General features: G+C 32.9%; 8 protein-coding genes across 12 annotated transcripts in view; 3 read left to right on the top strand and 5 right to left on the bottom strand.

Annotated features, from left to right (window-relative positions):
• Nucleotides 1-6,784, top strand: part of Corin (corin serine peptidase) — a 44,140-nt gene extending 37,356 nt beyond the window's left edge. For 3 of the 5 annotated variants that reach the window (XM_036367556.2, XM_014230523.3, XM_036367555.2), the window contains 8 exons: nt 43-375; nt 430-928; nt 1,167-1,493; nt 1,560-1,743; nt 1,820-1,979; nt 2,066-2,189; nt 2,535-2,680; nt 2,739-6,784. In XM_036367556.2, the coding sequence (XP_036223449.2) occupies nt 43-375; nt 430-928; nt 1,167-1,493; nt 1,560-1,743; nt 1,820-1,979; nt 2,066-2,189; nt 2,535-2,680; nt 2,739-3,074 (2,109 nt within the window). In that variant the 3' untranslated portion in view covers nt 3,075-6,784. The remainder of the gene's footprint in view (nt 1-42; nt 376-429; nt 929-1,166; nt 1,494-1,559; nt 1,744-1,819; nt 1,980-2,065; nt 2,190-2,534; nt 2,681-2,738) is intronic. The other 2 variants (XM_070108546.1, XM_070108547.1) reach the window with 2 other exon arrangements.
• Nucleotides 6,785-8,354: 1,570 nt separating this feature from the next.
• Rpe (ribulose-phosphate 3-epimerase) lies at nt 8,355-9,774 on the bottom strand. The gene is made up of 4 exons (XM_014237014.3): nt 9,481-9,774; nt 9,233-9,418; nt 8,965-9,156; nt 8,355-8,777 (listed from the first exon to the last, which is right to left on the bottom strand). The coding sequence occupies exons 1-4, from the start codon at nt 9,664-9,666 to the stop codon at nt 8,652-8,654; spliced, it is 690 nt and encodes a 229-aa protein (XP_014092489.1). The 5' UTR covers nt 9,667-9,774; the 3' UTR covers nt 8,355-8,651.
• Nucleotides 9,775-9,916: 142 nt separating this feature from the next.
• Nucleotides 9,917-10,746, bottom strand: boca (LDLR chaperone boca). Its single transcript, XM_014246919.3, has 2 exons — nt 10,525-10,746; nt 9,917-10,459 (listed from the first exon to the last, which is right to left on the bottom strand). Exons 1-2 carry the CDS (start codon nt 10,672-10,674, stop codon nt 10,046-10,048), a joined length of 564 nt encoding a protein of 187 aa, XP_014102394.1. The 5' UTR covers nt 10,675-10,746; the 3' UTR covers nt 9,917-10,045.
• Nucleotides 10,747-10,876: 130 nt separating this feature from the next.
• On the top strand, nt 10,877-12,885 carry LOC106626981 (uncharacterized). The gene is made up of 4 exons (XM_014246905.3): nt 10,877-11,137; nt 11,194-11,310; nt 11,375-11,525; nt 11,599-12,885. The coding sequence occupies exons 1-4, from the start codon at nt 11,078-11,080 to the stop codon at nt 11,886-11,888; spliced, it is 618 nt and encodes a 205-aa protein (XP_014102380.2). The 5' UTR covers nt 10,877-11,077; the 3' UTR covers nt 11,889-12,885.
• On the bottom strand, nt 11,890-12,830 carry LOC106626974 (SOSS complex subunit B homolog). Its single transcript, XM_014246891.3, has one exon. It carries the CDS (start codon nt 12,828-12,830, stop codon nt 12,006-12,008), a length of 825 nt encoding a protein of 274 aa, XP_014102366.1. The 3' UTR covers nt 11,890-12,005.
• Nucleotides 12,886-13,389: 504 nt separating the features above from the next.
• On the top strand, nt 13,390-21,584 carry pita. The gene is made up of 4 exons (XM_014246845.3): nt 13,390-13,774; nt 18,129-19,310; nt 19,383-19,953; nt 20,013-21,584. The coding sequence occupies exons 1-4, from the start codon at nt 13,598-13,600 to the stop codon at nt 20,702-20,704; spliced, it is 2,622 nt and encodes an 873-aa protein (XP_014102320.2). The 5' UTR covers nt 13,390-13,597; the 3' UTR covers nt 20,705-21,584.
• Nucleotides 14,313-16,556, bottom strand: Dcp-1 (Death caspase-1). Its single transcript, XM_014246880.3, has 3 exons — nt 15,944-16,556; nt 15,250-15,494; nt 14,313-15,188 (listed from the first exon to the last, which is right to left on the bottom strand). Exons 1-3 carry the CDS (start codon nt 16,129-16,131, stop codon nt 14,635-14,637), a joined length of 987 nt encoding a protein of 328 aa, XP_014102355.2. The 5' UTR covers nt 16,132-16,556; the 3' UTR covers nt 14,313-14,634.
• On the bottom strand, nt 20,913-21,638 carry levy. The gene is made up of 2 exons (XM_014246942.3): nt 21,451-21,638; nt 20,913-21,338 (listed from the first exon to the last, which is right to left on the bottom strand). Exons 1-2 carry the CDS (start codon nt 21,548-21,550, stop codon nt 21,106-21,108), a joined length of 333 nt encoding a protein of 110 aa, XP_014102417.1. The 5' UTR covers nt 21,551-21,638; the 3' UTR covers nt 20,913-21,105.
• Nucleotides 21,639-21,728: the final 90 nt, after the last annotated feature.

Raw genomic sequence — 21,728 nt, 5'->3', positions numbered from 1 at the left:
ATCTGGAGCTCCGTTTCTTTCCTAAATTTATGTTTATTTTAGCAGATTATCCATCGTCGCAAAAGCTCCAATCCTTATATCACCAATGGTCGGCTGAAGTTTCGCCTCTGGCAAGTATTAGTAAACGCATTCGCTTTATTGGTGATTGCTGGTGGCTTGGCGGCATATTTCAATGCCTATCCAACCATAAAATTCGTCAACAAAACGATTATAAACACCGTCCATGTGGAGGATACTTCGATTTATGGAAAGAACCCCGCACCCGGTACTTGTTTACCTATCATAGTCAAGTTTTGTCAAGGTCCACAAATTCCCTACAACTACACCGTGTTCCCCAATTACATTGGACATTTCGGGCAACTGGAAACTCAAGTGGTAATACCTTTTGTTATATGTTTTCATCTACTTTTACTTAATGATTACCTACAGGATCTAGATGCCTACGATGCACTGGTAGATGTGCGATGTTACGAATTAGTCTCACTATTTCTCTGCACCCTATTTGTACCCAAGTGCGGTTCGACCGGAGCAACTGTGCCACCATGTAAAACCTTGTGCACCGAAACTATGCGTCGTTGTGGTTTCTTCTTTGATGTGTTCGGCCTCAGTTTACCTGAATATTTGAATTGTAAGCTCTTTAAAGATTTCGAAAATCCCGAAGACTGTGTTGGCCTCGACCAAGTGCGTGAGGTGATGATAGCATCGACGAATCCCAAATGCGATGGTTTTCAGTGTGATCAAAATCGCTGCTTGCCCAAAGATTACGTATGCGATGGTCATTTGGATTGTAACGACCAGACAGACGAAGCCAAATGTGAACGGTGCCAAAAAGATGAGATCTATTGTGGCGATGATCGTTGCATAGGTATAAATCACGTATGCGACGGCGTAATAGACTGTCCCTATGGGCAAGACGAACGAAATTGCAGTAAGTAAACATAGTTTCTACTACAAGGTTAAGCATATAGTGGGCTTCAGACAATGTCGTAAAGAGAGAAACAAATTACTTAATACTTAACTAACCTCCTTTATTTGCGAAAACACGACTACCATCGAGTCTTTGTGGTATTGTTTCCTTTAATTGTCCGTTAGTTCCAAGCTTCATTATGTGCTTAGTCGACGATAGTAAAATTTCCAAAATAAAATGCATTTGCTCTTCTCAACAGTTCGTCTAAGCGATCGTAATGGCGATTTAGGTAAAGGCATGTTGGAATTCTATCGTATAAGCACACAAATGTGGACGCCAGCTTGTGTTAAGAACTGGGATCGCGCGGTATCTCCTTCAGCCGTATGCTCTATGTTGGGTTACAGTGCCGTTAATGCCACGAGTGTGGTAACACTCAAAACACACCGATCGCTTATGGCATCCATAAATGTATCGACTGATATTTGGAATATGTATGCGAAGAAACATTCAAATTTGATGCAGGAATTCTCAAGTTGCTCGCCCGATGAGGATTATCCAGTTGCTGAATTAACTTGTGCAAATTACGGTGAATTTCGCAAACAGTCGAAAATAGATTTTCCATTGTAATTTTGAAATGTAATTAATATTTTAGAGTGCGGAAAAGTTAAACGTGGACGCCACAAACCATCTCGCCGCATCATTGGTGGCTCACAGGCCAATCCAGGCACTTGGCCATTTTTGGCCGCAATTTTAGGAGGGCCCGAAAAAATATTTTACTGTGCGGGAGTTCTAATTTCCGATCAATGGGTGCTTACAGCGTCGCATTGCATAGGGAAGTAAGTTAATAAATTAAATAAAGGCATCTGGCAACATACACATACCATAATTCATACATGTATGTAACTCTTTTAGTCATACCGTCATTGACCTTGAAGATTGGACCATACAACTTGGTGTAACGCGCCGAAACTCTTATACATACACGGGGCAAAAGGTTAAAGTCAAAACAGTTATACCACATCCGCATTACAATACCGTAATCACACATGACAATGACATAGCACTATTTCAAGTAAGCTAAACTCATGCAAAGTAATTAATGATCGTAAGATATTTTGAAGCCATTTTAATGTAAATATTTATGCTATACGCTTTCAGTTGGCCACTAGAGTCGCATTCCATGAGCATTTATTGCCTGTTTGTCTGCCGCCACCCGGAATTAAACTCAAGCCGGATCAAATGTGCACAGTGATCGGTTGGGGAAAGCGGGACAATAAAGACCGTAAGATTATGATTCATTTATATTTAACTATACGATTGAAATTTAATGTAATATTTGTATGGAGTTGCCAAGTGGTACACCACAATTGTACTTGCCTTGCACTCGAGCAAAAGCTAGTGAAGATAATTATTTATAATCATAGATATGAAAAACAATAGTTATGACCGTGAAAACTGCTGTCGCCTTAAGGCACTTTAAGCAAGAAGTTCCAAAAAGGGATCGAAAAAGATTTTTTACAAAATTTTATCAATTGTGGTTTACTATTTGTATTTTTAAACCGAATCATCGTCAAGGGAAGGTCTAGATCAGTTTATAAAACTTAACTCATAAATATACGTATTTCAGCAAAATCCACATACGAACCAATTGTCAATGAAGTGCAAGTCCCGATTATTGGTCGTCAGCAATGCGATGTTTGGCTTGATAATCTGACAGTATCGGATGGAATGATATGCGCCGGCTACGAGGAAGGAGGAAAGGATGCTTGTCAGGTATACGAATCCAATGCAAAATACCGATATAAATATCAATGAAGTTAATAATTGTCAGGGTGATTCCGGAGGTCCGCTCCTCTGCCCTTATCCGGGTGAAAAGGATCGTTGGTTTGTGGGTGGGATCGTATCGTGGGGCATAATGTGTGCACATCCGAAATTGCCAGGCGTATATGCGAATGTGATTAAGTATGTGCCGTGGATACAGGAGCAAATGGCTAAATATTCAAAACCTGAAAATGAAGAGAAGCTGTCTAAATATGATGCACATCCAGGCGGACCAGATATTCTGTCAAACATAGCAACTGGACCAGTACGCAACAAAAAACCATATCACAATCAGAATCGGAGTCCAATGGACATTGATTACTACGACAATTATAAGAAAACCTAAATTAAACATTTAAGTGAAAGTGAAAGAAATCAGCACAAGAAAGGCATTAAATTGTAAGTTTGGTATTCAATATATATTATTACTTATACCATAGCGTGAAGGAAGGCAGTCAAAATATACGAAAATAAGTATATTGAATTTTGATAGACAATAATACATATATACTATATGTAAATTAGACATAGAGAAAAATTTCTACAAAGTGTTAGACAATATAGTTTAGTTGCGATTCGTTTGTATTTAACAAACAACAAATATATATTCATATCCTTGTGGCATATTGCCATTTGAAAAATGGAATATGTTTACATAAAAAATTAAATTTAGGCAAAGAGTGTATAACAGCTATGCTTATACAAGTACTACAAGTTTTATGTAATACATTAGTATTAGGCGGCAAAGTGTTGAGGGGCAATACCTGTTACCACCATGCACACATATTAAGCGAACAAGTCAATTTCCGAATTTAAATGTCAATTGGACACAAAGTTCACAGCGTTTTCTTGAAGGGAACCGTTTAAATGTGACAAAATCCGTAAGGGTCTACGAAATACTAATACATACATACAAACATACAATGGACAACAAGTTACAAAAAGTATTTTATATTTATACACCATGTGTATATACGAATATGTAGTTTATTATTACCGCTTAAAGTTTTACACCATATTTTCATTTTAACAAATTAATATTGACATATCTTTCAAGTTTTACATAGTATTGTAATGAATGAAGTGGATACTTATGCTGCGACAGCAAAGATGCAATTGACGATTATGATTTATTTTCATATATGTATATGCACATACGTATCTACTTCTCTTATCAAAGATAACATTTGACATGTATGTTAGTGTGTATGTGCCTGTGCGGCGACTCAAAACGGTAGTAATAAAAAAAATTATTCTAATTTGAAACATACCCACTCAAATATACACATACACACACTTATATATATATGTATATATAGGTATATATGAAATACTTATACACACACATTTATATGCTACATACATATATGTAAACGTGAAATTGTTACATGTCTATGAATGAGCAAATGTACACAAAAAACACATTTGCATAAATACCTACACATATGCATATGTACATACAAAAGTTATGATAAGAAAATATTTTTTATAAGCAAATGGAAATATATAGTTAATTTTTATATGTGTATACGTATAAACTGTGCAAAAAAGCTATTATCCTTGCAAAAATACCACACAAATTATTAAAGAAAATACAGAACACATGAAGTAAATTAGTTAATGTAAGACGCAGAAACTGCATACATACATATATTATACAAAGTAGTGAGGTATGTAGTCAATGACTGTAATATTGTTGTGTGAGCAAATGTTCAAAAATAATTAACTATTGTATATTAATGGAAATAAGCTAATAAGTAGAAAAGTTACATAAACCACATGCATTCATACTCTACGCACATCCACACAATCATATGTATGTGTACCTAAATCGAACATATATACGCGTTGTGCTATCTGAATGAATTATGCCTATTAGATGTGTGAACTTTGGATGTTAATAAAAATTGAGACAATAAAATAAAGTTCAAAACCAAAGCGGTGAAATGGAATGCAACAAATAAAGACAATGTACCGAAGACAATAAATTTGTAATTCGTAGAATACCATAAGTTGTATTATATAATAAGGTGGAGTGATGATTTTAAATATTTTTATACATTAACAGATAATTTGCGTACATGCGCACACGCATGGCTGAGGCCAAAAAAAAATTTAAAAATAGCGATTTTTCATTTTAAAATGCGAAAAACAATTGAAAATTTATTTTTGCTAACAATGGTACGGTAAATAACTAAATTTGTAAGCGAATACCAACATTATGCTAAGAGAATAATTTAAATTATTTGAAGTACGAATCGCTTTTTATTTTTTTGTCCGTGAAAAAATGCTACCATTTTTTTTTTAATTAAAAGTATGTTTTTATGAAAATATTATTTTCAATTAAACGACAATAAAACAAACATAAATTAATTGTAACACACGAATATTAGTGCGACGTTTTGTTGTAAGCTTCTATTTAGTAAAATAATAAAAATAAAGAGAAAAACTAAATGAAATATATGCATGGGTTTCAGCTTTAACAATATGAAATTAATTAAATATATACATGCTGTCTATATATACATACATACATATACACGATATATATAAATGCTAATTTAGCCATACATACATATACTTATACTATTTACAATTAGATGTTAATGTAATTACATAAAAGAAATACATAGTATCATGTGGAGCTGCAACCACAGTCTATAAGTAATAAACAAAGCTGATTTTTACCTCACTCAACCACATATTTTTACGCACGAATGACGTTATACATATGTACATACATTTTACATACATATATATTATAAAAGGAACTATTAAATGCAATTTTCCAAGGAACAACTAACAGCAACGTATACGAGCACACATATGATACACTATGGTGACCGATTATTTTTTGCAAACATCCACTGAAGTTTCAGTTTTTGCCCTAAAAATATGATTTCTATTTTCTTTTGCATTCAATTTTTATCTTCAAAACAAATAAACCTACAGGTTATCCTAATACAAAATTTGGCGCCTTACTTGAAAAGTTATACGCAGTTAAAGTTATACATCAAATCAATTGATGACTTCAGCATGCATACAAGTACCTTATAAATTCTCTGTTACTTATACGGCACGTTGTACTGAACTCATGCACAGCAAACTTGTATGAATGATGAGTACACTTGATGTCTAATTTCAACTGCATATAACTTTAAAGGGGGGATTTTATGTATATGTGTAAAAATTATCATAAATCTTTTTGTAGAGCGATAAATTTTGTATTTGAAATAAAAGAAATCAAGGAAATTTATTTTTTATTTATCTTATTTTTAATTGACTTTTCCGCTTCTTATCTGTTTTGCCTGGCTGAAATTTAGTTAAGAAAATTCATATTATTGTATGCATATGTGAACGTATGTATGTATGTTTTCATATAGATTGTACAAGTGTATGTAGACATGTATGAAATGAAGTGCACATATACGCACATTCACACAGCTTTATAATTTCGAACGAAGTGTTGTATACTTGAATTTATATATACACAAACAAATATATGTATATTATGTATAAACCATACATATACATATACTATATTCTATAATACATGCAAAATTTGTGGTAGAAAGAATATAAAAAGAATGTGAATATTTACTATTTTAAAATATGTGGCGCAAATTTCAAACGATTTATGGCAAATAACAAAATAAAAATAGATTGTTTGTTTGTGATTAAATTCCATGCTGAATATAGACATACATACATATGTATGTCTGTAAGTGGGACTATATACATAAATAATGTACGAAGCATATAACCAATAAAAGTAGGAGCCAGACACACCCATACATATTTACTTATAAGGGCGGTATATTTACCAGCATATATACTGTTTGCTATCACACAACTAATACTCCAATTAGCGCAAGTACTATGTATGAATATTTATACCCTTAGCAAAGAATTACAATATTGTAACTAAAGTATAATATATCAAAAGTACATGTTTGTATGTTAGAAATTGTAGACAAAATTGAGAAATGCGTGCAGCAAAAGCTTACCATGCATGTTTTAGAGATTAAAAAACATTAAATAATATACAAAAAAAAACCAAATACGACAATAAAATATGTTATGTACAATCATCCATTATAAACAAATACATATATATACAAAAATGTGCATGTATTGTTATAGTTATACATAGATATAGTATACATATACTTATACATACATACATAAATATCATAAATGAATATATGAATATAAACAATGGTATTAGACTAAAACATAAAGAAAACATACAAGTAGTGAATGCAAAAAGAAAACAACTTAATGTGATCATTCTGATAAAGTCAAAAACTGCTTTACTTTTATACTTTGCATACATACGACATAGTGATGATGTCGAAAACAAAGGTGAAACTATAAAACTTATAGTATTATATACATATGTAGTTAAGACAAAAATGGAAATAATATGCTTACATATACGAGTATACACTTCCAAACGTAAAATTGTATGTTGAAACAAACCCAATACATACATACTTTCATATGTACTTATACACACAAATTTTATTTAACTATGTACATTCTCAAATCCCATAATTGAACATTTCTTTTCGTTCCTTTTATGCACTCAGTCATGCAAACTCATGTTAAAATCTCACATATATGTATATGCAAAACCTGCATGCATATAACTAGGCAAACTATTCCGCAAGTTTACAATAAGTCAATAAAATAATTTGCATAAAGCACAACAAATTATATTACTTTTATAGGAAGTACACCCATATTGATTATAAATTATTATTTTTGTTTCTCAACAACAGCATAGTTTTTTAACTTTTTTTGCATATAAGAAACAATACTGTTTACATGCTGGAAGCTAAACATCATAAGAATAGAATAACATAATCGCACTTGTTAAAAATGCACAAATACCAAACCACGGATGTAGGAAGAGGTCAAAATTAACATCAGTTATGCAACAATTTCAAAATTATTCAGAAAGTATATGTACATACATATATATACGTATGTGCTATAGTAAATCTGAACTGATTGCCTTAACTTTTATTTGTATTGCGAGTTTTCGCATTTAAGCGACTTTAAAATATTTCCATATGAGCTTCAGAAGAAATCTGTTTTATTTGTATGTTTAATTTTTAATATGCATGTGCTCAGACGTAGTGATATATAATCAGAATAGAATTTCATTAATCATATTTTTATTTTAACACAAGTGATGACAATAATATGAAAATAAGAAATGCTTTGCAATATATACCCTATATATAACAGAGCTTGAGTCAAAATAAATTTACTTGAGTGACTTTAAAAATGCATATGTATGTTCATATTATACATATTAATTGATAATAATGATTAAACCGCTCTTGGTACACCTGCTTGCATCAATAGTTATAAAAAAAGTTCAGAGCGAATTAATAAACACATGACAATGCAAGTGATAAGAGAACACAAAAACTAATATAACGCATACTTTAATGCAAAGTATATAATATATGTATCTATGTATATAGATATAATACTTACATACACATATACCATATATGAGATAAAGGAATAAAAACTGAATATATACATACATAAATGTTAATAAAAATAAATAAGTGGCACAAACAAATTTTGTTTTATTAATGAAAGGCAATTTTCATTTTGTTGGAAATTATTATTTTTTATTTAATATTATTCTATAAAATTCTTATAAAATATGCAGTTTTTGTAAAAATAACAGACCTTAACCTCCAAGGGTGCCTCACATTTATGAGGCACCTGTTATTATTAATTTCCCGAATATGTGCAAAACAACAAGTCATATATAGTTAGTGTATTTGTAAAAATAACATATGTATGTATGTACATGAATCCGCAAGCGTATCTCACATTTATGAGGCACCTATCACTATTCATTTCTCGAATATGTAAAAAACAACCAGTCATATATTTAATGTACATGTGTGCATGCGTTGTTAGTGTATTTTTTAACTGTGTCTCTAAGCATGTTTATAACATCGCGCTGATTAGGAGCTTGTATAACGGCTGTTCCAGATACAATCATATTTGCGCCAGCCTAAAAAGATTTTTATTTTATTTATTAATTGTTTTTAACTCTGACAAGGCGTAATTGCTTTGCTCGATTTTGGTGATATGTGATTTTGATTTTTAATTACTGATTTATGATTTCTCTTTAAATCGTTTGAATCCTCTCAACGATTTAAACAGTTATGCCTTGTGAATGCAAATAGTATAAAACTTACTTTCGCACAAGTTTCTATAGTATTTGGACCAACTCCACCATCCACCTCTATGTCTAGATTAGGGTAATGATTACGTAGCCGCTCTACTTTTGGCATCATATTTGCCATAAATGATTGCCCTCCAAATCCCGGTTCAACAGTCATTATTAGAACTAAATCGGCCATGTCAACGTATCTTTCAACAACTTGGACCTTAATATTTAACAAACATAAGACTTGTATATATATATATACTTTGCTGAAAAAATATACATGGCAAATAACGTACCTCAGTACCTGGTTTCAAAGCTAATCCTACTTTCATTCCTGATTCACGTACTTTTCGGCAAACATTTGAAACTTCTTCCATAACTGGTTCTATATGGAATGTATAAAGATTTACACCGGCATCAGCCATAGGTTCAATCCATTGCTGAGGGCGGGATACCATCATATGAGTTTCGAAAAAATCTTTCTATTCATAAGAAACACATGCAAGTATAAAAATTAAATATCATTAATAATAATTGGATTTACCTTAATTTTATTCCTTAAGCACTTGACTAGCGAGTGACCAAAAGTTAGATTCGGTACAAAGTGACCATCCATTACATCAAGATGGAGATAATCTGCACCATTATCTAGCAATTTTTGCGATTCATTAGCCAGGTCAGCCAAATCCGCATTCAAAATTGATGGACCTATTTTCGCTTGAACGGGCATTATGATAACTATTAATTTATATATATTCTCTAAACGGAATGGTTTTGAATTAGTGGAAGAAAATAAATCCGGATCGGTCAAATTTAAGGGTCGAAACTGTCATTAAAACGTGCAATTGAGTTAAAGACAGATTCACAATAGTGTTAGTCAAGAGTTGGAAAACGAAACTACAAGTTATTTAAAAAATACATAAAACCAATTTGAAGACAAAATCTACTCAGAACTATATCTATAGCACATATTACCGTAATTTTAATGATATCAAATACATTTTTATTAATTTGCAAAAATATGAACTTCCATTTTTAGCTTAAACGTATTTTGAAAACAGCTTTTATTTAAAATAAGATAATCTCTAAAGAAAGTGGAAAATATAATTTTATAATTCTTGTTTTTCTTTTGCAGAGTCATTGCTGGTGCTCCATTCACCGGAATATTCTTTATTTTCGATTGTAACTCCTTTGCAACGCGTTTGTTTTATTAAAAAATCTTTTGCGTCCCAAGCTTGAGAACCGTCTTTAAAAAGAAATATAGCTCTATTATCATCCACCATATATCGTTCAGCTTGTATGTGATTGTTCCATAGACTTGTCTGCCACAACTTTGTAATTGTGTCAGCTTCTTCCCGTGTTGGATCTCCATCCACAGAAACGAATGTCATTAGTGTACGCCCCTTTTTAGAAGCTTTTAAGAACTCTTCTGGATTTTTGCTATCGAGATTAGATAAGTCAATTTTTGGCTGAGGGCGCAAGTGTTCAGGCAACTCATCGGGTTCTAATGGTTCTTCATCTTCCTGAAAATATTTCACCCAAAGCCAAAGTTATATTTTTTTGCAAAAGCTATAAAAATTTTACTAACCTCCCATTGGTCTAGCAGACGCTCCATGTCAGCATCCGTAAAATCACGAATATCCTTTTTTGCCCACTCAGGTTTTTTGTCAACTTCTGCCTTTTTTGATAAAGTTTTTGGCACTAAAGCCAATAAAGCGATTAAAAGCAAAAGCCGCATAGTTTACAAAATGTAATAAAAAATTTTACTCAACTGTTCACAAGCTACACGTAAACAAAACAATATCCATATATATGAGCATCGCATTCGCAAATATGAAAAGAATAGTTCACAAATGTCATGTACATAAATATTTTTACTTTCAATACAACGCATAGTTAATACGTTTAATGTAAATGTACTGAACATTTTAAAAATAACTACGGAAATTTTACCAACCCCACTCATTTTGTATTGGATTTCGAAAGTTTATATAAATGGAAATACTCATAAATAAAAAAGTTCGTATTTAAAAGTATTTCGTACGAATATTGTGAATAACAGTGTGCTGAGCACGGGTGCTCAGTGCTACAGTGTCATTGATATAATTTGAATTACTGTATTCATATTTAGTTGAGAAATCATGTTATTAAACAATTTCGGTGAACCAGTAGCTTTGGAGGAATTCGCGGAAAAACATTTGGTATACATATTTATATTAATATATTTTTTGTTTTAATTAATCTCATTTTTATACAGGATCGAAAATCACCATTATTGCTGGCCAGCCCTAAATGTTTAAGCAATTTTCCAGAAGATTGGTGTGGAATTGTGTATTCTACCCTCCGAATTATTAACGAATCAAAAGAACTCTTGGTGAGTAAACTTTGGTAAAATTATGTGCAATCTAAAATAAAGAATGAATTTGTGTTAATTTAAGTTACTTAAATCGACATCACCAGAACGTATCAGGGAACTAGAAGAAAATAAACCAACGGTGATAGACATGTCAGAAGATTCCCATATTACTGTAACTGCATTTTCTTGGACCAAAGAAAAAGAGAAGCCGAAATTAATTTTTCTTATAAGGGGTATATATTCCAAATCCATATATTTATACTCGAAATATTGTTTTCACAAATTTATTTTTTTACATTGCTCTAGATCAATATATAACAAGGATATGCATAGATACATTTACCAATACCCTAAACAGCATTATATCAAATGATACTTTGCGAGGTTTTATCAAGGAAGGAATAGATGTAGTTCACTTTAACGATAAGTTTGCTATGGGCTCTAATCCAAAAGATCCGAAAATTCAACACACTTGGTTCAGTCTACATTTGTTGACTTATCTCATTCGTCCAAAAAAAATATGTGGATTTTCAGAAATGTTACTACCCAAATATATAACCCAGTGCTGTCGTAAACTATATATATGTGAAGATTGAATTTTAAGAATTAAATTATGCTATATTTTATTGAATAAGTATTAACTTTGTTCTTCATTATGTATATGAATGCAAGTTTAGAAGTTAAAAATACGTTTATAAATATATTAGTATTTTTCATCTGCGTTCATTCTTAAGGTTACTAGAACGTGTTGCTCCAGTGCGTCCTCCTCGGCTTGGCTTGCTACTTTGTGATTGAACGCCTGTAGTAGCTACAGTCACTACTTGTGTTGTTGGTTGCACTGAGGTGCTGACGTTTGTATTACCAGGCATTTGGCCACTTAATCCGCTAGTAAGCTGTTGTTTTTGAGGTGTTTGTCCTATTTGCTGAATGTTGCTTGATTTCGCAGTAGTTGTACCCCCCGCTTGTTGAATGCCTCCTCCCAAAGAAGCTCCAATCAATCTTTGCCCTACTTGACTCGAAGTTACAAGACTACCATTACTGCCGGCTTGAGACACTTGTTGCGTGGATGCCACGACACTAGTAGTATTTGGCCCAACTGTTGGACCCGTGGCGACACCTGTATTTGGCAATAACTGAGGATTCCCAACAATACCAGCTAGACCCTGTGATTGTTGTTGCTGTTGATCGGGTCGTTTGGGTTCACTCATATTTATTTGCTCGTTGAAAGTCATACAAAATTCTCCTATTTTATAAACTTCTCCATTCTTTCCAGAATAAAGTGTCAAACAGTGACGCCAAATTGATGCATATCCCTTCGTTAACTTGATGATATCACCTGGTGCTATAAGTTTGCCTGGCTCATCCCAAATGGACACATTGATGCAAGCAGAATGATCACCAACTTTAAAATTCCGCACCTCTCTATTTTCTTTAGTTACAGTGGCGGTTCCAATTTCTAATACTATGAAAATGACATTGATGTTTTTTAATCCAGGTTTAATATCCTTTATAAGTATGCTACATTCACCATTGTACATTATGAATTTTTATTTTAATATTATTCACTAATATGTAATGTAACAAACAAACAAATGCCGCTCTAATGTCAGAAATATATCCGCAGTATTGTCAAACGAGCAATCAGAGTTGATTCCAACATCAGCAGTTGGAATACATTTAAGGAGTGTAATCAAAAGTAATCATTCTTAATGCTAGTTGTATATCAAGGTATTCAAAATAATAAAAGCTAACTTTACATATGTATATATCCCATTGTATTTTATATCAGTATTGTCCCATTGTATTTTATGAGATCTTGAGTTACCTCAAATTAATGCACTTTATTCCTTAATATATTGGCAATTTAGTATTTGTATCGGATAACGAGTACAGCGCCATCCATGAGTGAAATAACTCATTTCGATTGGGCTGTGTGCAATGAAGCATTATACACCAGAGAATAATAATATTTACTTTAAAATTTAAACTTTTTAATACAACAGTTTGTAATTTGAATTTCAAAATTCTTTTGAGATATTAAATGTTGTACAATGTTATGCATATTAATACAACAGATAATTTAGAAAATAGTAATGATTTAAACTCATATTATCGAAATTTTGTGTCTACGAATATTTTCGAAGACTTTTCGAAATGCCACACTTTGACAAGTTTTTGCATCTAAGCCAACATCCACCATTTTTGTGAATGAACAAAAATTGCATTAATTTGTAAATAATTTGTTCGAAATATCACTTTCTTTAAAAGTTAATCCTGTGAAGTTCAGTAAAATTGTATTACAACAATGGCAACCAGTGAGGTGCAACGAGAAGCTCTAACAGCAGAGTTAAAAACAAAAGCCATTTGTCGCTTCTGCCTTACTCAAGGAGTAGACGATCTAACTAACATTTACGCGAAGGACGCTCCAGTTAAATCATTACTCCCACTGTCGGTGGAAATAATGGCAGTTGCTTCTATTGAAGTAAGTAATCTATTTTTCAATAAAGTGAACAAGCGAACATCATAGGTACGCAAAATATATTTTTCGGAATCATAGCTAGAGCCTTTGGTTTGTTTCTAAATAACTAGATTTGTTTTGATCTGTGCTAGTGTAACACAACTTCATAGAAGTATAAAATGCAGAACATGCGCGCTTTAAGTTACTATTTTGAAAACAAAACATATTTATATATTGAATATTTTGATGAATATGCTAAAAATTGCAAATCAGTTTCAATCCAGAGATACGAAGTGGTAAATATAGCAGCCGAGACATGAATAGGTCATCGTACGTGAGGAACAGAGCTTTCTGAGACCACTTAAACACTTCCAAACAAAGTGGCACTCATACGCAAACTTTGGTAAATTTTTTTTAATACATTAAAAAAATTATATTTTGCCAATCTTAGCCATTTTATATTTTACCATTCAATAATTTGCTCTGTATCAAAGACGCACACCTATAAAATATTGCTATCAAACGGATCAACTAAACTTTTGCATAGCTAAAACACCGTTACTTAATTCAAGTCAATTCAATCTTATATTAAAAATACAATTACTCTCATTTGTATGTTATTCAAAATACAATAAATTTCAATAAATGGCAAAATTAAAGCAATGAATATGGGAAGCAGTTCAGTCTCTGCATTTTAATACACTTTTGAGGTGTTTGTATGCAGTTGCATAAATTAATGATTGCTAAATGATTATGTATGTATCCACTTCTTTCAGTTCGAAAGTAATGTAACATCTGTACATTACTACAAAAATACTTTTCTTCTTTTAATCGAGATGCACACTCCGCTATTTGCAGCAGATGTCCAAATGTTAATGTGTAATTTATGTGGTTTTAGATGGTTTGTCTGTGAAGCGCAATATACGCGTTAACATCGAAGTAACACATGGAATTTGTTTCTGCTGATGCATTATCGGACAATCTGGAACGCATGATTCAAAATCGACAGCAACACGCCGATTAACGAATGTTAGTAATGTCAGTATATCATGTTTTTTGCCATTGTTATTCAGCTCTTCCACTAGTGATTGCATAAACCACGAGCCATTAGTAGTATTGCGCCATGAGTAGAAGCCAGGTATGGTAGAATAGGCAATGAGAAAATCAGCGTGTACAGGAATTTTGTAACTCATTGATGTTTCGCCATCAGTTTCGGTTCTACACATCAAAACCCCAGGATCAAAATGGTCGCCTTGACAAGCTTGAATAAAAAATAATTTAGGCTTTCCGGCCAGAGTGGGGCAAGTATGAGCCGAAAAATAGTGCCAAATGGTATCTAATTTGTATTGAACGTCCTTTGCGTACAGATATCCATGTTCACCATGTGATAATATGGCCACCACGACGCAGTCATTATCAGTATGATCTTGAGAGGCAGCTAGAAAAGAAGATATTGATAAAAGATTTGAATAAAATAAATGTAACAATTTTTTTTTTACCATGGTCCACATGCTTTAGAATCTCTCTCAATTTGCAGTCTTTAAAAGTGTTAACTTGGAAATGCAATTTCTTCAGAGCAGCACTAAGATTTTCACAGTCTACATTGGTACCTTGACGAGGTTTCAGAGATGGTATATCAAAACTTTCATGATTAAAAATTAGAGCAAGACCCCGATTCTTATGATTCATATTATATTGGCTAGCGTGACGTTCAGTAGGCATATACGCAGTATATTTGTGGAATCTGTAACAATATAAAAAAAATGTTAGACCACAAGGCTTATCACACGTATATTATTATTATTTATTGATACAAAGTTCAAGTTCTAGCTTTGCAATAGTTTTGGCAGACAAAAAATTTGGTTCTTTACTTTTATATCATATTGTGAACCGAAAATTTAATATTTGCTAAAATTGCGATTAATAGTTATATTTTACTTTCAATTTAGATCGCAAAAGCGTGCAATAACTTCTTTATAGTGAAAAAACTATAAATAAAAAAAAAACTTAATTTTAATATACTATTAGATAAACATATCAGCAAACTATATCTTACACGCGGCACAAAACAGTGACAACATTTAAAAAATGTTGAACTTATTTTAAAATAAAAATTTGAATAGCTATTTTGACTAACACATAACGCTCAAAAAATTGTTGAGATTACTATTTATCTGCATTATTAATACATACCCTGCACTAACATCTTCACCTACTCCACTGCTGCCATTATTGACTCCAAATGAATTAATTGCACTGCCAGTGGGTTTTTCTCGTCCCGTTGGTTGTGCATCTATTTTATCTATATTTTGCATCAACATGCTTGTATTTTCATTTCTCCTTATGTATTCGTAGTTTATGGCAATACACTCGTCCGTCATCACGTTATTTCGATACGATTGTTAGAACAGTAGGGATATTTTTTTTTAGTCGGTTTTTCCTTTGACTAACGTTTTGTATAGCGCTACTTCTTAATTTTGATTGATATTAAAAATCTGCGTAGTTTATATTTCCTTTGTAGGCAAGCTATAGTTGAGTGACCTAAAGCTAGGTAATGCATTCAGCAAAACTGCAGCACTTATTGTATTCGATGTATTTTGCTCCTGCGCGCGGCAGCTGTTGCTTTGATGAAAGATTTTCGTTTAATTCATTCCCAATTGAGATATTTAGTCAACTATTAGTCTTAATAAAACAATTCTCTACCAAAAATGGATATACCACTTTTCGATCATCACCGTACGTAATTTAACTTGAGGTCAGTACAGGGATAAATTTATCACTAAACTGCACTTCCACTACTCAACTGACTCAAAAGTCAAAATTACAAACAAAAGCAATAGCAGACAGAGAACGTAGAAATATAGAAAAGGTTCAATTGCGGATAAGCGTGTGAATTGTCAAAATCTAAGTGCAGGTTCACACACGGACTTTTTTTGTCTCCTTTTGTGCTTGTAGCAGCTGCACTCCTATTCATTTTGAAATACTTTTCAAGATTGGCAGAGTGCTCTTTTTCAAATGAATATATACGATTCGTTCAGAGATTTGAATTTTTTTGCCAATTTTTTGTATGTAATATGCAATTATGCATAGAATAATAGAAATATTTTGGAAAATGTTAAATAAGAATAAAAGTAAGAAACTCAAAAATAATAATATATATTTCATATATAAAAAAATTGAGTTACTTTTACTTTTTTACATTTACCTAAATATATTAAGAGGCGTTTATATTTTTATATTTCTTTTAAACGCAAAGGATTGAAGTCGAATATCAATTTATTTAAAACAAGATATAATTAATTCATAAATATTTTGTAATACATTCATGGTAATTCCTTCTAAACAAAATGTGATACCACCATTCCAACATACAAATAAAATATGCGATACGGTCTAAGTGTCGCGTAGTCGAACCGCACAATCATTTGCGACAATTTTGTGAAATGGAATGACTGAAAAAAATCGATTCGAGTTGATCTCGAGAATGTGTCGATAATAAACGACAAAAGAGTCACAATGTGAACGTCGACCAACCACACAAACCTCGCTGAGTGGATTTCACCTCAGCTAGCTCGGAAGAAGAGTTTTTAACAGTGGCGCGCGAACAGAGCTGAGCATTAAATGCTCAGAAATATACATTGTTATTACAGACATATGTCAGACCTTTTCATTTTATTCTTATTCGTTTACATGCAATCAAATGTATTGATATGCAGACAGAGAACGTTGCATACTGCAAGCGAATTTAAAACCCAAAGAAGAATAAACAAAAGCTGATAAACGTGAGACGCCGCGCAATCTTGGAATCAGAACAAAACAATGCCAGAGAACGTAGAATCAGAGAACTTAAAACAACAAACTTGTTTAAGTTCTCTGGTAGAATAACGTAGTTTTTAACGTTAAGCCCCATATGTTGGAAGCACACTAACTTTCGTATATTACATTAAAATTTAAAAAAAACGTTATTATACGCATCATACAAAACCCTAGCGTATAATAATATGTTGGTATATATTAATGTAATATACAAAACTTAGTGCAATTCCAACATTTGGGGCTTACCGCATGATATAGGAAACACATTTTATTTTTACTTTCAATTCATTTGATTCATTCTGTAACTGCAAATAAAAAAAGATTAAGTGAAATATCCGGTATTGTATTATATTTAAATGTTGAGATTGCAATAAACTGTAAAAAAGTTAACATAAGTTGAATAAACGTAAAATAACCGAAACGGGACTTGATCTTTATCCAGTATACAAATTTCACCATAACAGCATCATCCAAATCTATTCGGGCAATATTTTGCACACCAATAATATTCTCCTAATTTCAACTTCCTCCTATCTTAAATAATGGTAATAAATAATTTTAGGTTTTTCTCAATGACGGGATGCCCTCTACAGTGTGTTTGAAATGCCGATTGACATTTGACTATTGCTACCGTTTTAAACAAATGTGTAAAAGGGCGGAAAATCTGTTGAGTCAAGTTCCACTTTTGGGCGAATGGCCTTCCCCTTTAATGAAACCAATAATACCGCCAGAACTTTTACAAAAACAATTAACTACGCACAAGGAAAATAAAAAACCCATTCAACAAATGAAAAACCCTGCTAGTAAGGAGCAATCTCAACAACCATCACAGTCACAACAAAGTACTGCTATAGTTATTTCGAAAGTAACAAATATTAAATCATCAAGTTTGTCAGTATCAACTCCCAGAAAAATTCTTAACTCAAACCCGGCTCCGCTACCAGAACCACCAGTTCCAGCTCGTTTGAAAAAGAATAAAAATGTAGAAACATTTAGCTTTCTTACAAAAGTAGAGAACAATGAAGAGATTTCATTTGACGATGTACAACGCTTAATAGCTTCTGAAGATGGCGAGTTTACCAAACTGGAAACTGAAGACTATGAAGTCACTCCAGCAAGTACTTCTACCAACATAATAAAAAAGAAGCCTAAACTTCTAAATAAATCCTCGATGCGTATACTCAATAAAGAAGCTGACGTAGATGCCGAACCACGGCTCAAGCTACCGGAAGTAAAGCATGATGAGGACGGTAACGTTTCCATTGTTACCGAAATATTGGATCCAAATGAGCCGTATGAAAATGAATCTGATCCTATAAAAAACGCAGCACCTGTAAAGACAAATGTTTTTCCATGTCCATACTGTTCCCGTACATTCCCACTATTGCAACTGCGTGATATCCATTTAGTAAATCACACACGTGAACGACATTATCCATGCACAGACTGTGACCGTTCGTTCTTCTCTAAATATGATCTTCAAAAACATACAGTTATACACACGGGTGAACGAAAGTACAAGTGCACCGTTTGTGAAAGAGGATTCACTAGACCAGCACTTTTGCAAAGGCATGAAAAAATACACACAGATATACCTAAATTTCTTTGCGTATTCTGTGAGAAAGCATTCTTGTCGAAGGATGCTATGGAAAAGCACGCCGAGCGACATCGGAAAAATCGTCCCTTTAAGTGTAAGGTGTGTTCCAAAGCATTTGCCTTCAAGCAAGGTTTGGAACGTCATGAGGTAACTTAAATTGTTTTTCGTACCATTTTAGACTCAGTAAATGTAATGTATGTACATATGTATGTATTTCAGGTGGTTCATTCGAGGGAACAGCCTTACCCTTGCCAATATTGTGATAAAAGTTTCTGCACACAATCGAAATTGGCTCGTCACCTGGTTGCACATGCAGGTAGCCGACCTTTTCCCTGCAAGTTTTGCCCGAAATCATATTTGCTTTCACATCATTTGTCGCGTCACATGCGCACCCACAAGGAAAGTGTTGTTATGTACTCATGTAACGAATGTGACCAGGTGTATAGGACTTGTAACGAGCTTGTTATGCATTCAACAGTACATGCTACCGATACTTTGATTTGCCCTCTCTGTCAACAAGCCTTTGAGGATGTAAATTCAGTGACATCACACATTATGGAACATGCCAATAATGAGTCTTTCCCTTGTGAATTCTGCGATTTGATATTCCTTACATATAATGAACAAAATTATCACGTTAAAAGCGCACACGCCACTGATGTAGCAGCATATAACGAAGATGAAAAGAATACAAAACGAGAGAAAAATTATAGCGATGAAGAATTTGAAGAAACTATTGAAGAATTTCTTTATGATGACGATGATAATTTGGATACTAACACAAATAAAAGTAAAATTATTATTTTTTATATACAACTGTATATGTATTTAATTTGATCCATTTTTCAGGTTTAAATAATGAAAAGCAGAAGAACTTTGATGAAACCAAAATGGCTAAAACAGAAGACGAGGAACAGTATGAGGCAGAGTATCTAAAATTAGAAGAATTCGTAAGTGCTGACGAGGAGATGGTTGCAGAAGTCTTATCTGAGATAAACGAAGACCAAGAACCCGTTATAAAAAAAAGTAAAGTTAACCCTAGCAAGGAAAAAGTGAAAGTTCTTGAAAATGAAATCATTCCAATGCGCGGTAAAGCCACCAACAGAAACCCTCAGAATGCGAAGCGAAGCACATCTCAGAAATCTCTTACAAGGGTTATTGAAAATCAGAATTTAGTGGTCAAAAGAGGTAGGCCTACCTCAGTTTCTCTTACAACAAATAAGAAGAATGGGCCATGCGATGATAATTATAAAAATGATACCCCTACAACTAGCAAAATTTCAAAAAGCTTGGAAAATGTAAGCTCAAGAAGCAAACACACTGATTCTAAAGCTATAATACCTAAGAAAGATGGAGTATATCCAGTAAAAAGCGTCGAAAATATTGTTGTCAGAACGAAGGCAGGTGCAAAAAGTGTTCGGATACAAAAAATTTTAACAAAAGCTGAAGCAGTTGATATGGCTAAAGATAGTCGCATACGGATTAATGAAGGAAAATTCATACGAATTAAGGATGGAAATTTCCCCAAGTCGTCTAAATAAAAATGTAATATATTCTGCATTCAAATATTATGAAATGAAATATGGTAAATATATACTTACACAATATCATTTGTACACACTAAGTACATTAATTATTATTGGTATTTGTATTATTTATGAATGATTGGTATGCATGGTGGGTTTTTCCATTTTATAAATTTATATTATATTATATATATTAGTGTTTATCGCGGTGATTGCCACAAAATTATTGCTTTTTTCATCCCAATTTACGATGGAATTATTTTTTTATTAATAAAATCATTGATGGAATACAATTTTTCATAAAATGACAGTAAGCCAAAGCAACAATATACCCGGAGTAAATTGAGCTGGTCCATTCAAGATATACGGTAGTATGCTCCTCCCTAGTTTTGCTACGCGCTATTGTGCTTTATAAATTAATGCTCATAACCATCGGGCAGTGGGTTGACATGGGGGTTATGGAACAAACTTTTATTGCCTTCACCCCATGGGAAACGCTTCTCGCGACGACGTAAATACTCGTATTTGATAAATTCCGCGCGAGGATGGTCGTGCTCTTCCTGATGCTTGAGGTATGCATTCAACATGCAAAGACCTACAGCAGGAATTGCAACGAGGAATGAGAGACGCTTCCAAACTTTGTAACCACCTATTAGAAGAAAAAATTTTTTACTTATAAACTACTAACTTACATATTAGAAAAATTACATAACCTCCTACTTGGTAACCTGAACTAAATCAAAAAAAATCCAAAAATTTACCTGAGTGGTCGCCAGCGGTGGCGGCAGTAACTCCAGCCTGGGATCTATTTAAGCTAATAGCAATTTGACGACGAAAAACTTGTGAGAGAATTGCAGACATTTTTCTGGCTTTAATCGTAAAATCCAAACACAAATGAAGTTTTTTTAATTAAATCGATTTGACTTTTCTGACAACTGACAGCTGACAACCGTATGAGTTGCCACTTTATTTTTATAGGATCAAAAAAATTCACCTCTATACTCAACAACGATGATGGCAAAGAATATTCGGGTTATAT

Source organism: Bactrocera oleae, chromosome 4 (genome assembly GCF_042242935.1).
Source record: "Bactrocera oleae isolate idBacOlea1 chromosome 4, idBacOlea1, whole genome shotgun sequence".
Taxonomy (NCBI): Eukaryota; Metazoa; Arthropoda; class Insecta; order Diptera; family Tephritidae; genus Bactrocera; species Bactrocera oleae.
This window is presented reverse-complemented; position numbering and strand designations above follow the sequence as displayed.

Coding starts and splice junctions, on each gene's coding strand:
- pita (XM_014246845.3), top strand. CDS start 13,598: ATGGCAACCAGTGAGGTGCAACGAGAAGCTCTAACAGCAGAGTTAAAA. Junction 13,775..18,128: donor TGGCAGTTGCTTCTATTGAA/GTAAGTAATCTA, acceptor AAATAATTTTAG/GTTTTTCTCAATGACGGGAT. Junction 19,954..20,012: donor GGATACTAACACAAATAAAA/GTAAAATTATTA, acceptor TCCATTTTTCAG/GTTTAAATAATGAAAAGCAG.
- Dcp-1 (XM_014246880.3), bottom strand. CDS start 16,131: ATGACGGACGAGTGTATTGCCATAAACTACGAATACATAAGGAGAAAT. Junction 15,495..15,943: donor GGTGAAGATGTTAGTGCAGG/GTATGTATTAAT, acceptor ATATTGTTACAG/ATTCCACAAATATACTGCGT. Junction 15,189..15,249: donor TCTAAAGCATGTGGACCATG/GTAAAAAAAAAA, acceptor CTTCTTTTCTAG/CTGCCTCTCAAGATCATACT.
- LOC106626981 (XM_014246905.3), top strand. CDS start 11,078: ATGTTATTAAACAATTTCGGTGAACCAGTAGCTTTGGAGGAATTCGCG. Junction 11,138..11,193: donor AATTCGCGGAAAAACATTTG/GTATACATATTT, acceptor ATTTTTATACAG/GATCGAAAATCACCATTATT. Junction 11,526..11,598: donor ATTAATTTTTCTTATAAGGG/GTATATATTCCA, acceptor ACATTGCTCTAG/ATCAATATATAACAAGGATA.
- levy (XM_014246942.3), bottom strand. CDS start 21,550: ATGTCTGCAATTCTCTCACAAGTTTTTCGTCGTCAAATTGCTATTAGC. Junction 21,339..21,450: donor CACCGCTGGCGACCACTCAG/GTAAATTTTTGG, acceptor TTCTTCTAATAG/GTGGTTACAAAGTTTGGAAG.
- Rpe (XM_014237014.3), bottom strand. CDS start 9,666: ATGCCCGTTCAAGCGAAAATAGGTCCATCAATTTTGAATGCGGATTTG. Junction 9,157..9,232: donor CTTTGAAACCAGGTACTGAG/GTACGTTATTTG, acceptor TTAAATATTAAG/GTCCAAGTTGTTGAAAGATA. Junction 8,778..8,964: donor CTATAGAAACTTGTGCGAAA/GTAAGTTTTATA, acceptor AAATCTTTTTAG/GCTGGCGCAAATATGATTGT.
- boca (XM_014246919.3), bottom strand. CDS start 10,674: ATGCGGCTTTTGCTTTTAATCGCTTTATTGGCTTTAGTGCCAAAAACT. Junction 10,460..10,524: donor GTCTGCTAGACCAATGGGAG/GTTAGTAAAATT, acceptor AAATATTTTCAG/GAAGATGAAGAACCATTAGA.
- LOC106626974 (XM_014246891.3), bottom strand. CDS start 12,830: ATGTACAATGGTGAATGTAGCATACTTATAAAGGATATTAAACCTGGA.